The sequence below is a fragment of the Ambystoma mexicanum genome, chromosome 14, assembly GCF_040938575.1.
Source record: "Ambystoma mexicanum isolate Mex_15411 chromosome 14, UKY_AmexF1_1, whole genome shotgun sequence".
NCBI lineage: Eukaryota > Metazoa > Chordata > Amphibia > Caudata > Ambystomatidae > Ambystoma > Ambystoma mexicanum.
The window spans coordinates 439,348,767-439,361,038 of NC_090940.1; the positions used below are offsets into that span (position 1 = coordinate 439,348,767).

Here is a 12,272-nt window from a genome sequence, read left to right on the forward strand (position 1 = left end):
GACTGAGTATGGGGAAGGAGTATGTAGAGTTCAAAGACACAGCGGGACTGAGGATGGAGAAGGAGTATGTAGAGTGTAAAGACACAGCAGAACTGAGGATGGGGGAAGGAGTATGTAGCGTGTAAAGACAGCGGGACTGAGGATGGGGAAAGGAGTATGTAGAGTGTAAAGACACAGCGGGACTGAGGATGGGGGAAGGAGTATGCAGAGTGTAAAGACATAGCAGGACTGAGGATGGGGAAGGGATATGTAGAGTGTAAAGACACAAAGCGGGACTGAGGATGGGGAAGGAGTATGTAGAGTGTAAAGACACAGCGGGACTGAGGATGGGGGAAGGAGTATGTAGAGTTCAAAGACACGGCGGGACGGGGGATTGGGGAAGGAGTATGTAGAGTTCAAAGACATGGCGGGACTGAGGATGGGGAAGGAGTATGTAGAGTGTAAAGACACAGCGGGACTGAGGATGGGGAAGGAGTATGTAGAGTGTAAAGACATAGCGGGACTGAGGATGGGGAAGGAGTATGTAGAGTGTAAAGACACAGCGGGACTGAGGATGGGGGAAGGAGTATGTAGAGGGTAAAGTCACGGCGGGGCTAAGCACAGGGAAGGAGTATGTAGAGTGTAAAGACACGGCGGGACTGAGGATGGGGGAAGGGATATGTAGAGTGTAAAGACACGGCGGGACTGAGGATGGGGGAAGGGATAGAGTGTAAAGACACAGCGGGACTGAGGATGGGGGAAGGAGTATGTAGAGTGTAAAGACACAGCAGGACTGAGGATGGGGGGAAGGAGTATGTAGAGTGTAAAGACACAGCAGGACTGAGGATGGGGGGAAGGAGTATGTAGAGTGTAAAGACACAGTGGGCCTGAAAATGGGGGAAGGAGTACGTAGAGTGTAAAGTCACGGCGGGGCTGAGCACAGGGGAAGGAATATGTAGAGTGTAAAGACACAGAGGGACTGAGGATGGGAGAAGGAGTATGTAGAGTGTAAAGACACAGAGGGACTGAGGATGGGGGAAGGAGTATGTAGAGTGTAAAGACATGGTGGGACTGAGGATGGGGGAAGGAGTATGTAGAGTGTAAAGACACGGTGGGACTGAGGATGGGGAAGGAGTATGTAGAGTGTAAAGACATAGCAGGCCTGAGGATGGGGGAAGGAGTATGTAGAGTGTAAAGTCACGGCGGGGCTGAGCACAGGGGAAGGAGTATGTAAAGTGTAAAGACATGGCGGGACTGAGTATGGGAAAGGAGTATGTAGAGTGTAAAAACACAGCAGGACTGAGTATGGGGAAGGAGTATGTAGAGTTCAAAGACACAGCGGGACTGAGGATGGAGAAGGAGTATGTAGAGTGTAAAGACACTGCAGGACTGAGGATGGATGAAGGAGTATGTAGAGTTCAAAGACACAGCAGGACTGAGGATGGGGGAAGGAGTATGTAGAGTTCAACGACACAGCGGGACTGAGGATGGGGGAAGGAGTATGTAGAGTGTAAAGACACAGCAGAACTGAGGATGGGGGAAGGAGTATGTAGCGTGTAAAGACAGCGGGACTGAGGATGGGGAAAGGAGTATGTAGAGTGTAAAGACACAGCGGGACTGAGGATGGGGGAAGGAGTATGCAGAGTGTAAAGACATAGCAGGACTGAGTATGGGGAAGGAGTATGTAGAGTTCAAAGACACAGCGGGACTGAGGATGGAGAAGGAGTATGTAGAGTGTAAAGACACAGCAGAACTGAGGATGGGGGAAGGAGTATGTAGCGTGTAAAGACAGCGGGACTGAGGATGGGGAAAGGAGTATGTAGAGTGTAAAGACACAGCGGGACTGAGGATGGGGGAAGGAGTATGCAGAGTGTAAAGACATAGCAGGACTGAGGATGGGGAAGGGATATGTAGAATGTAAAGACACAAAGCGGGACTGAGGATGGGGAAGGAGTATGTAGAGTGTAAAGACACAGCGGGACTGAGGATGGGGGAAGGAGTATGTAGAGTTCAAAGACACGGCGGGACGGGGGATTGGGGAAGGAGTATGTAGAGTTCAAAGACATGGCGGGACTGAGGATGGGGAAGGAGTATGTAGAGTGTAAAGACACAGCGGGACTGAGGATGGGGAAGGAGTATGTAGAGTGTAAAGACATAGCGGGACTGAGGATGGGGGAAGGGATATGTAGAGTGTAAAGACACAGCGGGACTGAGGATGGGGGAAGGAGTATGTAGAGTGTAAAGACACAGCAGGACTGAGGATGGGGGGAAGGAGTATGTAGAGTGTAAAGACACAGCAGGACTGAGGATGGGGGGAAGGAGTATGTAGAGTGTAAAGACACAGTGGGCCTGAAAATGGGGGAAGGAGTACGTAGAGTGTAAAGTCACGGCGGGGCTGAGCACAGGGGAAGGAATATGTAGAGTGTAAAGACACAGAGGGACTGAGGATGGGAGAAGGAGTATGTAGAGTGTAAAGACACAGAGGGACTGAGGATGGGGGAAGGAGTATGTAGAGTGTAAAGACATGGTGGGACTGAGGATGGGGGAAGGAGTATGTAGAGTGTAAAGACACGGTGGGACTGAGGATGGGGAAGGAGTATGTAGAGTGTAAAGACATAGCAGGCCTGAGGATGGGGGAAGGAGTATGTAGAGTGTAAAGACACAGCGGGACTGAGGATGGGTAAGGAGTATGTAGAGTGTAAAGAGACAGCGGGACTGGGGATGGGGGAAGGAGTATGTAGAGTGTAAAGACACGGTGGGACTGAGGATGGGGGAAGGAGTATGTAGAGTGTAAAGACACAGCGGGACTGAGGATGGGGGAAGGAGTATGTAGAGTGTAAAGTCACGGCGGGACTAAGCACAGGGAAAGGAGTATGTAGAGTGTAAAGACACGGCGGCACTGAGGATGGGGGAAGGGATATGTAGAGTGTAAAGACACGGCGGGACTGAGGATGGGGGAAGGGATATGTAGAGTGTAAAGACACGGCAGGACAGAGGATGGGGGAAGGGATAGAGTGTAAAGACACAGCGGGACTGAGGATGGGGGAAGGAGTATGTAGAGTGTAAAGACACGGCGGGACTGAGGATAGGGAAGGGATATGTATAGTGTAAAGACACAGCAGGACTGAGGATGGGGGAAGGAGTATGTAGCGTGTAAAGACACAGCAGGACTGAGGATGGGGAAAGGAGTATGTAGAGTGTAAAGACACAGCGGGACTGAGGATGGGGGAAGGAGTATGCAGAGTGTAAAGACATAGCAGGACTGAGGATGGGGAAGGAGTATATAGAGTGTAAAGACACTGCGTGACTGAGGATGGGGGAAGGAGTATGTAGAGTGTAAAGACACAGAGGGACTGAGGATGGGGGAAGGAGTATGCAGAGTGTAAAGACATAGCAGGACTGAGGATGGGGAAGGAGTATATAGAGTGTAAAGACACTGCGTGACTGAGGATGGGGGAAGGAGCATGTAGAGTGTAAAGACACAGAGGGACTGAGGATGGGGGAAGGAGTATGTAGAGTGTAAAGACACGGTGGGACTGAGGATGGGGAAGGAGTATGTAGAGTGTAAAGACATAGCAGGCCTGAGGATGGGGGAAGGAGTATGTTGAGTGTAAAGACACAGCGGGACTGAGGATGGGGAAGGGATATGTAGAGTGTAAAGACATGGCGAGACTGAGGATGGGGAAGGAGTATGTAGAGTGTAAGGACACAGCGGGACTGAGGATGGGGAAGGAGTATGTAGAGTGTAAAGAGACAGCGGGACTGAGGATGGGGGAAGGAGTATGTAGAGTGTAAAGACACGGTGGGACTGAGGATGGGGAAGGAGTATGTAGCGTGTAAAGACACAGCGGGACTGAGGATGGGGGAAGGAGTATGTAGAGTGTAAAGTCATGGCGGGGCTAAGCACAGGGGAAGGAGTATGTAGAGTGTAAAGACACGGCGGGACTGAGGATGGGAGAAGGGATATGTAGAGTGTAAAGACACGGCGGGACTGAGGATGCAGGAAGGGATAGAGTGTAAAGACACAGCGGGACTGAGGATAGGGGAAGGAGTATGTAGAGTGTAAAGACACGGCGGGACTGAGGATGGGGAAGGGATATGTATAGTGTAAAGACACAGCAGGACTGAGGATGGGGGAAGGAGTATGTAGCGTGTAAAGACACAGCAGGACTGAGGATGGGGAAAGGAGTATGTAGAGTGTAAAGACACAGTGGGACTGAGGATGGGGGAAGGAGTATGCAGAGTGTAAAGACATAGCAGGACTGAGGATGGGGAAGGAGTATGTAGAGTGTAAAGACACTGTGGGACTAAGGATGGGGAAGGAGTATGTAGATTGTAAAGACACAGCAGGACTGAGGTTGGGGAAGGGATATGTAGAGTGTAAAGACACAGCGGGACTGAGGATGGGGGAAGGAGTATGTGGAGTGTAAAGTCACGGCGGGGCTAAGCACAGGGGAAGGAGTATGTAGAGTGTAAGGACACAGCGGGACTGAGGATGGGGAAGGAGTATGTAGAGTGTAAAGAGACAGCGGGACTGAGGATGGGGGAAGGAGTATGTAGAGTGTAAAGACACGGTGGGACTGAGGATGGGGGAAGGAGTATGTAGAGTGTAAAGACACGGCGGGACTGAGGATGGGGGAAGGGATATGTAGAGTGTAAAGACACGGCGGGACTGAGGATGGAGGAAGGGATAGAGTGTAAAGACACAGCGGGACTGAGGATGGGGGAAGGAGTATGTAGAGTGTAAAGACACGGCGGGACTGAGGATGGGGAAGGGATATGTATAGTGTAAAGACACAGCAGGACTGAGGATGGGGGAAGGAGTATGTAGCGTGTAAAGACACAGCAGGACTGAGGATGGGGAAAGGAGTATGTAGAGTGTAAAGACACATTGGGACTGAGGATGGGGGAAGGAGTATGCAGAGTTTAAAGACATAGCAGGACTGAGGATGGGGAAGGAGTATGTAGAGTGTAAAGACACTGTGGGACTAAGGATGGGGAAGGAGTATGTAGATTGTAAAGACACAGCAGGACTGAGGATGGGGAAGGGATATGTAGAGTGTAAAGACACAGCGGGACTGAGGATGGGGGAAGGAGTATGTAGAGTGTAAAGTCACGGCGGGGCTAAGCACAGGGGAAGGAGTATGTAGAGTGTAAAGACACGGCGGGACTGAGGATGGGGGAAGGGATATGTAGAGTGTAAAGACACGGCGGGACTGAGGATGGGGGAAGGGATAGAGCGTAAAGACACAGCGGGACTGAGGATGGGGGAAGGAGTATGTAGAGTGTAAAGACACAGCGGGACTGAGGATGGGGGAAGGAGTATGTAGAGTGTAAAGTCACGGCGGGGCTGAGCACAGGGGAAGGAGTATGTAGAGTGTAAAGACACAGCGGGACTAAGGATGGGGAAGGAGTATTTAGAGTGTAAAGACACAGAGGGACTGAGGATGGGGAAGGAGTATGTAGAGTGTAAAGACACTGTGGGACTAAGGATGGGGGAAGGAGTATGTAGATTGTAAAGACACAGCAGGACTGAGGATGGGGAAGGGATATGTAGAGTGTAAAGACACAGCGGGACTGAGGATGGGGAAGGAATATGTAGAGTGTAAAGACACAGCGGGACTGAGGATGGGGGAAGGAGTATGTAGAGTGTAAAGTCACGGCGGGGCTAAGCACAGGGGAAGGAGTATGTAGAGTGTAAAGACACGGCGGGACTGAGGATGGGGGAAGGGATATGTAGAGTGTAAAGACACGGCGGGACTGAGGATGGGGGAAGGGATAGAGCGTAAAGACACAGCGGGACTGAGGATGGGGGAAGGAGTATGTCGAGTGTAAAGACACAGCGGGACTGAGGATGGGGGGAAGGAGTATGTAGAGTGTAAAGACACAGTGGGCCTGAGGATGGGGGAAGGAGTATGTAGAGTGTAAAGTCACGGCGGGGCTGAGCACAGGGGAAGGAGTATGTAGAGTGTAAAGACACAGCGGGACTGAGGATGGGGGAAGGAGTATGTAGAGTGTAAAGACACAGAGGGACTGAGGTTGGGGGAAGGAGTATGTAGAGTGTAAAGACACGGTGGGACTGAGGATGGGGAAGGAGTATGCAGAGTGTAAAGACACAGCGGGACTGAGGATGGGGAAGGAGTATGTAGAGTGTAAAGAGACAGCGGGACTGAGGATGGGGGAAGGAGTATGTAGAGTGTAAAGACACGGTGGGACTGAGGATGGGGGAAGGAGTATGTAGAGTGTAAAGTCACGGCGGGGCTGAGCACAGGGGAAGGAGTATGTAGAGTGTAAAGACACAGCGGGACTGAGGATGGGGGAAGGAGTATGTAGAGTGTAAAGACACAGAGGGACTGAGGATGGGGGAAGGAGTATGTAGAGTGTAAAGACACGGTTGGACTGAGGATGGGGAAGGAGTATGTAGAGTGTAAAGACATAGCAGGCCTGAGGATGGGGGAAGGAGTATGTAGAGTGTAAGGAAACGGCGTGAGTGAGGATGGGGAAAGGAGTATATAGAGTGTAAAGACACAGCGGGACTGAGGATGGGGGAAGGAGTATGCAGAGTGAAAAGACACAGCGGGACTGAGGATGGGGAAGGAGTATGTAGAGTGTAAAGAGACAGCGGGACTGAGGATGGGGGAAGGAGTATGTAGAGTGTAAAGTCACGGCGGGGCTGAGCACAGGGGAAGGAGTATGTAGAGTGTAAAGACACAGCGGGACTGAGGATGGGGGAAGGAGTATGCAGAGTGTAAAGACACAGCGGGACTGAGGATGGGGAAGGAGTATGTAGAGTGTAAAGACACTGCGGGACTGAGGATGGGGGAAGGAGTATGTAGAGTGTAAAGACACAGCAGGACTGAGGATGGGGAAGGGATAGGTCGAGTGTAAAGACACAGAGGGACTGAGGATGGGGAAGGAGTATGTAGAGTGTGAAGACACAGCGGGACTGAGGATGGGGGAAGGAGTATGTAGAGTGTAAATACACGGTGAGACTGAGGATGGGGGAAGGAGTATGTAGAGTGTAAAGTCACGGCGGGGCTGAGGATGGTGGAAGGGATATGTAGAGTGTAAAGACACGGCGGGACTGAGGATGGGGGAAGGGATAGAGTGTAAATACACAGCGGGACTGAGGATGGGGGAAGGAGTATGTAGAGTGTAAAGACACAGCGGGACTGAGGTTCGGGGAAGGAGTATGTAGAGTGTAAAGACACAGCGGGCCTGAGGATGGGGAAGGAGTATGTAGAGTGTAAAGTCACGGCGGGGCTGAGCACAGGGGAAGGAGTATGTAGAGTGTAAAGACACGTGGGACTGAGGATGAGGGAAGGGATATGTAGAGTGTAAAGACACAGCGGGACGGAGCACAGGGGAAGGAGTATCTAGAGTGTAAAGACACGGCGGGACTGAGGATGGGGGAAGGGATATGTAGAGTGTAAAGACACGGCGGGACTGAGGATGGGGAAGGGATAGAGTGTAAAGACACAGCGGGACTGAGGATGGGGGAAGGAGTATGTAGAGTGTAAAGACACAGCGGGACTGAGGATGGGGGAAGGAGTATGTAGAGTGTAAAGACAGAGCGGGCCTGAGGATGGGGGAAGGAGTATGTAGAGTGTAAAGTCATGGCAGGGCTGAGCACAGGGGAAGGAGTATGTAGAGTGTAAAGACACAGCGGGACTGAGGATGGGGGAAGAAGTATGTAGAGTGTAAAGACACAGAGGGACTGAGGATGGGGGAAGGAGTATGTAGAGTGTAAAGACACAGCGGGACTGAGGATGGGGAAGGGATATGTAGAGTGTAAAGACATGCCGAGACTGAGGATGGGGAAGTGTCACGCCGCGCGCTCGCTCGCGTGCGCCACTTACCTGCTACGGGGATCCGGGTCCTCGGCCTCGGCAGTCTCCTCCTTCATGGAGACTCTATCCGCGTTGGCGTCTTTCCCCACGCCGTTCCGCGGTCCGTGGGCGCAGCCATCTTGCATGTTCCGTGCATGCGCGGATCGTCAGTATTCGACGTACGTGCATGCGCAGTAACACGGACTTGTGTCCCAGGCCTCGCTTTGGCCCCGGACCTTAAACGGGCTTCGCATACACAGAGACAACGCGTCTCAACGCGGTTGTTGCCGTGTATGCGCTGCTGGAGCCTGTTTACCTGTGCCTCAGTCTCTCCAGTTACCCTTTGCTTAGTGTTGCCCTGCCTTGTCCTGCCTACCTACCTTCCTCTCCTTCCCTGCTCCGTGGTACATTCAGTTCCTGGTTTCCCAGCCCTGTCTTGGCCTTACCTACTTTCTGGTTTTGGGGTTAGGAGGGGTCTTGTCTGGGTTCCCTGTCTAGCCTTCTTCCTTCCTTGACTCCTGTCCCGTGGGAATTCCCTGGTCAGTCCTCCCTGTCCTTGCTGCCTGACTTTTCCCCCTTCACCTGACTTGTGCCCTGCCGGTACCCGTGCCTTACTGCCTTCCTGGAAGTCCCGAAGAACAGCTCATCCATCTACTGGTGCTTTAAGGACACACCCGCCTTCTCTGCCAGTGGAAACACTGTCCCGACGTCACGTTAATGCAGAGAAGTGCCACCCGTGGCGTTGGGAGTTTGTTCAGTGCTATCCTGTCATTTATTGTCAGGAGGGTGTTGGGTTAATTTCCCATGTTACTAATTCATCGGCATTGTCGCTCCGACATACTGGCTGCCTCGACTCCACGAACCCCGGGAAGAAAAGGTAACCAGCGATCCCGTGAAACCTCGTTTAACAGGAAGGAGTATGTAGAGTGTAAGGACATAGCAGGACTGAGGGAGAAGAGAGACAGTATGAAGAGTTCAGGCACAAATGGGCTTATGTAAAAGGTACAGAGTCTGTAAAGTTCAAAGACATAAGGAGACTGAGGCTGACTGTATTAGTGTGTACAGTTCAAAGACACATAAGGACATGGGAGAGGGGAAGGAGATGGAAGAGATCAAACACATGGGGGGGTCGGCGCTGAGGCGAATGGGATTAGTATATGGAGTTGAAAGACACCAAAGTATTCAGGACAAGGGGAAGGAGTGTGTAGAGTCCAAAAAACAAGCAAGGGGTATGGCAGAAGAAAAGGTGTCTGCTGAGTTTAACGACACAGAGAGCCGAGAAAAAAGGAAGAAAAGTGAGGGTGTGTAGGACAAAAGTGTGGAAATGGGGAGAGAAGGAGAAAGAGACAAATGTGGGCAAGCAGCAAAAGGAAATGGGATGGATATAGAACGGATAAGAGTGTGAATGATAGGAGGGAGGGGGTTAACAACAGAGCAGTGCCAGTGAAGGAGCCAGCTCGCGACTGGTCAGCATTGCAGTGAGAATGCGAACATCAAACTGTCTGACCGCAATAAACCTTCAACTGAAACATGCGTAGTCGAAGGGTCACAACCGAAAATGAGTGCGCACATGTTTGCGTAAAATGCGAGCCAGATCTTCCAGAGGAGGGCCTGTTGGAGTTAGGAACGGAAAGGAGGCCGATGGAACTGGTGATGCAGATGCGGGGTGAAAGGAGAGGCCAGAGAAGACCCAGATGTGGAGGAGAGAGGACGCATCTTACACAATCGCTTCATTGTGGGCTCTTTCTGCCAGCAGCACAGTCTTCTTTTCAGCCTCTTTCTCCAGGCGTTGCTGAAAGAATAAGGGGTTTGTAATCAATGACACATCCACGAGCTGTGAGCATACAAACAGTGCCAGACCCACGAGGTTCTTTGCATGTAGAAACAATACCGCACAATTTCAAACACAATTATCCAAATGCTGTTCCAACTTTTATGAAGAACTATTTCTCATGGAATATAAGGTCAAACGAAACAAACACTTGCCATGTATAATGATGTGCCTGTCTCAGAATGTGGGCACGTGTCAACAGTGGGCCATGTGGTTAGGCTTGAATAGATAGTTCATGAAACAACTCTTTGGATGGGTTTAGGGCGAATGGAAAGGAAGGGGCTTGCCTAAAAGCTTGAAGAAACCTGCACCTCTCGGACTTTGTGTATGTTTGGGCTCTGCCTATTCCGGGAGGAGGGGGCTGGACACCTGTGTGGCTTGACATTGGGTATGAATAAGTCTCACAGCCAGTTGAGGTCACCAGTGGCTCTGGACCAGTGTTAGCATGTACACTCACTTGGTGGATACAGAAGGACAGGGAGTGGGGCTGTGAGACAGCGACAAGGCCTTATATGCTTTTCAGTTTGAAGGGGTCTCAAACCTCAGGAGCCGCTGCCCCCAATTTGACAGTGTTATTATGAAGCAAATATTTGTTTAACTCAGTACATTGGAGGGTCCCAAGCCTCGGAAGGGGGATGGGGGAGGTCTGGGGGTGAGGGCTGAGCCGTCTTCCCTATGTTAACAGTCTTATTATGAAGAAAATATTTGTTAACTTAGTGCATTCAATTTGCTGTGTACAACGTGCACATTACAGACTGACTTTGTTCGAGCCATCAGGCCTTCCACTCCCACCGGCCTGGCAGTACCCAGCAGAAGGCTAGTTCTTAACACTGACTTGCCTTTCCAATCTGGGTTTCAACCACATGACTACCTTGTTGTCAAAGAAAGCTAAATAGCTTTCAGTGGTCATTTAGGCTGCATTTGTTCGCTCTGCTGCGCAGAGTCCAAGATACCGTTCCTGTGAAAATCTGCAACTACTCACCCATCACTCATCTCTCCATTGCTTTATCTGGGATTGTGTCACAGAATGAAGCCACAAAATGGAACTGATGCTATGCGCATATTCCCCTAAGGAGGCTCCCATCTTCACAAATGAAAAGCTGCATTCATTTGAATGTGTAAAAGGTGTTAACATATCACAGACATGTGTGTCCCTGCTTTCAGCTCTTTGGTGTCGGGCAGTGAATATGCTTGGAGCTTAATGCAATTTCAGGCAGTGCTCATGTTATGTAACCTCAATGATAAACACCAGTACAATCAGACCAGTACAATCCCCTATTGGAGTTTGCTTTGGGAAACATCTCCATTATAATCTATGCACCACAATGCTACCTACCTGAGACCGTGTTTCCCAGCTGTGTAGAAGTGGGAGCCCAAACATAATTTTATAATGACCCCCCCCCCACACACTGCTTCAGCTGGCCAGGAACATGGTCTTCATCTTTGCAATAGTGAGCAGTATGCTGATGTTAGCCATACAAAGACCTTCTGAGGGAGAATTCGAAAATGGCTGTAGCTCACAAGGATAGTGGCTCTTCGTCAGGTGTATAGGTGAACACCTGCAGAAGAGTCTGTTGAGACATTGAAAAGAAAGGGCGGTCAGAGGAGATGGGCTGGACCATTGTGAAGTACTTCAAGGTACTTCTCTATGAAAGAGGAAGAGGAAGAGGTGGATTTCATCCATGCTTGCTCTGGTGACATCCTCCTGATACCACAGAGTCTCCCAGAGAGAAGGCAGCTCCATTCTGGAAGAATATGCAAGAAAGGGACATTTTAGCCCAGGCGTATTTGTATAGGGCAGCTTCCAGCCCATCGGACACGAAAATCCACTGCAACATGGGATCAAGGCAACATTCTGAAGATACCACAAGGAATATCTTGAGAATTCATGTTTGATTTGTGTACTGCCATATTTGCGTGTGCCCAGTTTGTTGTCCTTGCTGTCTTTTGTTTTGCCAGAAGAGCCTCACAGAGTCTTCAAGAACATGTTGAAAGGGGCTTGCAGCTAGTAGTCTAGTAGGAGGCCTCAGCTCATCATGTAAAGTGATCCATCATCTTATGCATGTCTGAGCCCGAGGCTCACAAACACATTCCTGTACACAGACACCACTACATTCACCTGCTAAACCCAAAGATACTCTATCCTTGGGAGCCAAAATGAGCTTGCATACCCCTGAGAATGACAACATTCTCACCTTAGAATCTCCTGCCAGGGATGTATGTTATCTGGTACCCATACTTCCACATACCTCTAATCTTCACAACCTCATCCTGTCTTCTAAGGCTTATGATGGGACCTCCTGGTGTGCACCCTGTCCTAGTCATCTGTTCAACATGATAACGATGAACACCTCTGCTATGAAACCCATGGAAAACTGCTCCTTCCTTCCTCTTTTTCTATCTCCGAGTGGATCCGCTTCTCTTCCTTCCTCGAGGTTCCACTAAATACAGGCAGAAGAGAAGCTCAGGAACTAAGAAGGTTCAAAGACGTGGGTGAAGGGGTGCAATGATAAAGGGGTGCTCCTATTGATGTAGGCGAGTAAAGCAGGACAGGGGTTGTGTGGTGCATTGGCAGCACACGCCTGTAAAAACAGGTTCTTTATCCATTTGCAATACAGGCAACTAAGTCATCA

General features: G+C 50.4%; 1 protein-coding gene across 2 annotated transcripts in view; it reads right to left on the reverse strand.

Annotated features, from left to right (window-relative positions):
- The window catches only part of BBOF1 (basal body orientation factor 1), a 441,525-nt gene that overhangs the window by 158,389 nt on the left and 270,864 nt on the right, over window positions 1-12,272 (reverse strand). For both annotated transcript variants that reach the window (XM_069637643.1, XM_069637642.1), the window contains exon 6: window positions 9,530-9,600. In XM_069637643.1, coding sequence (XP_069493744.1) covers window positions 9,530-9,600 — 71 coding nt within the window. The remainder of the gene's footprint in view (window positions 1-9,529; window positions 9,601-12,272) is intronic.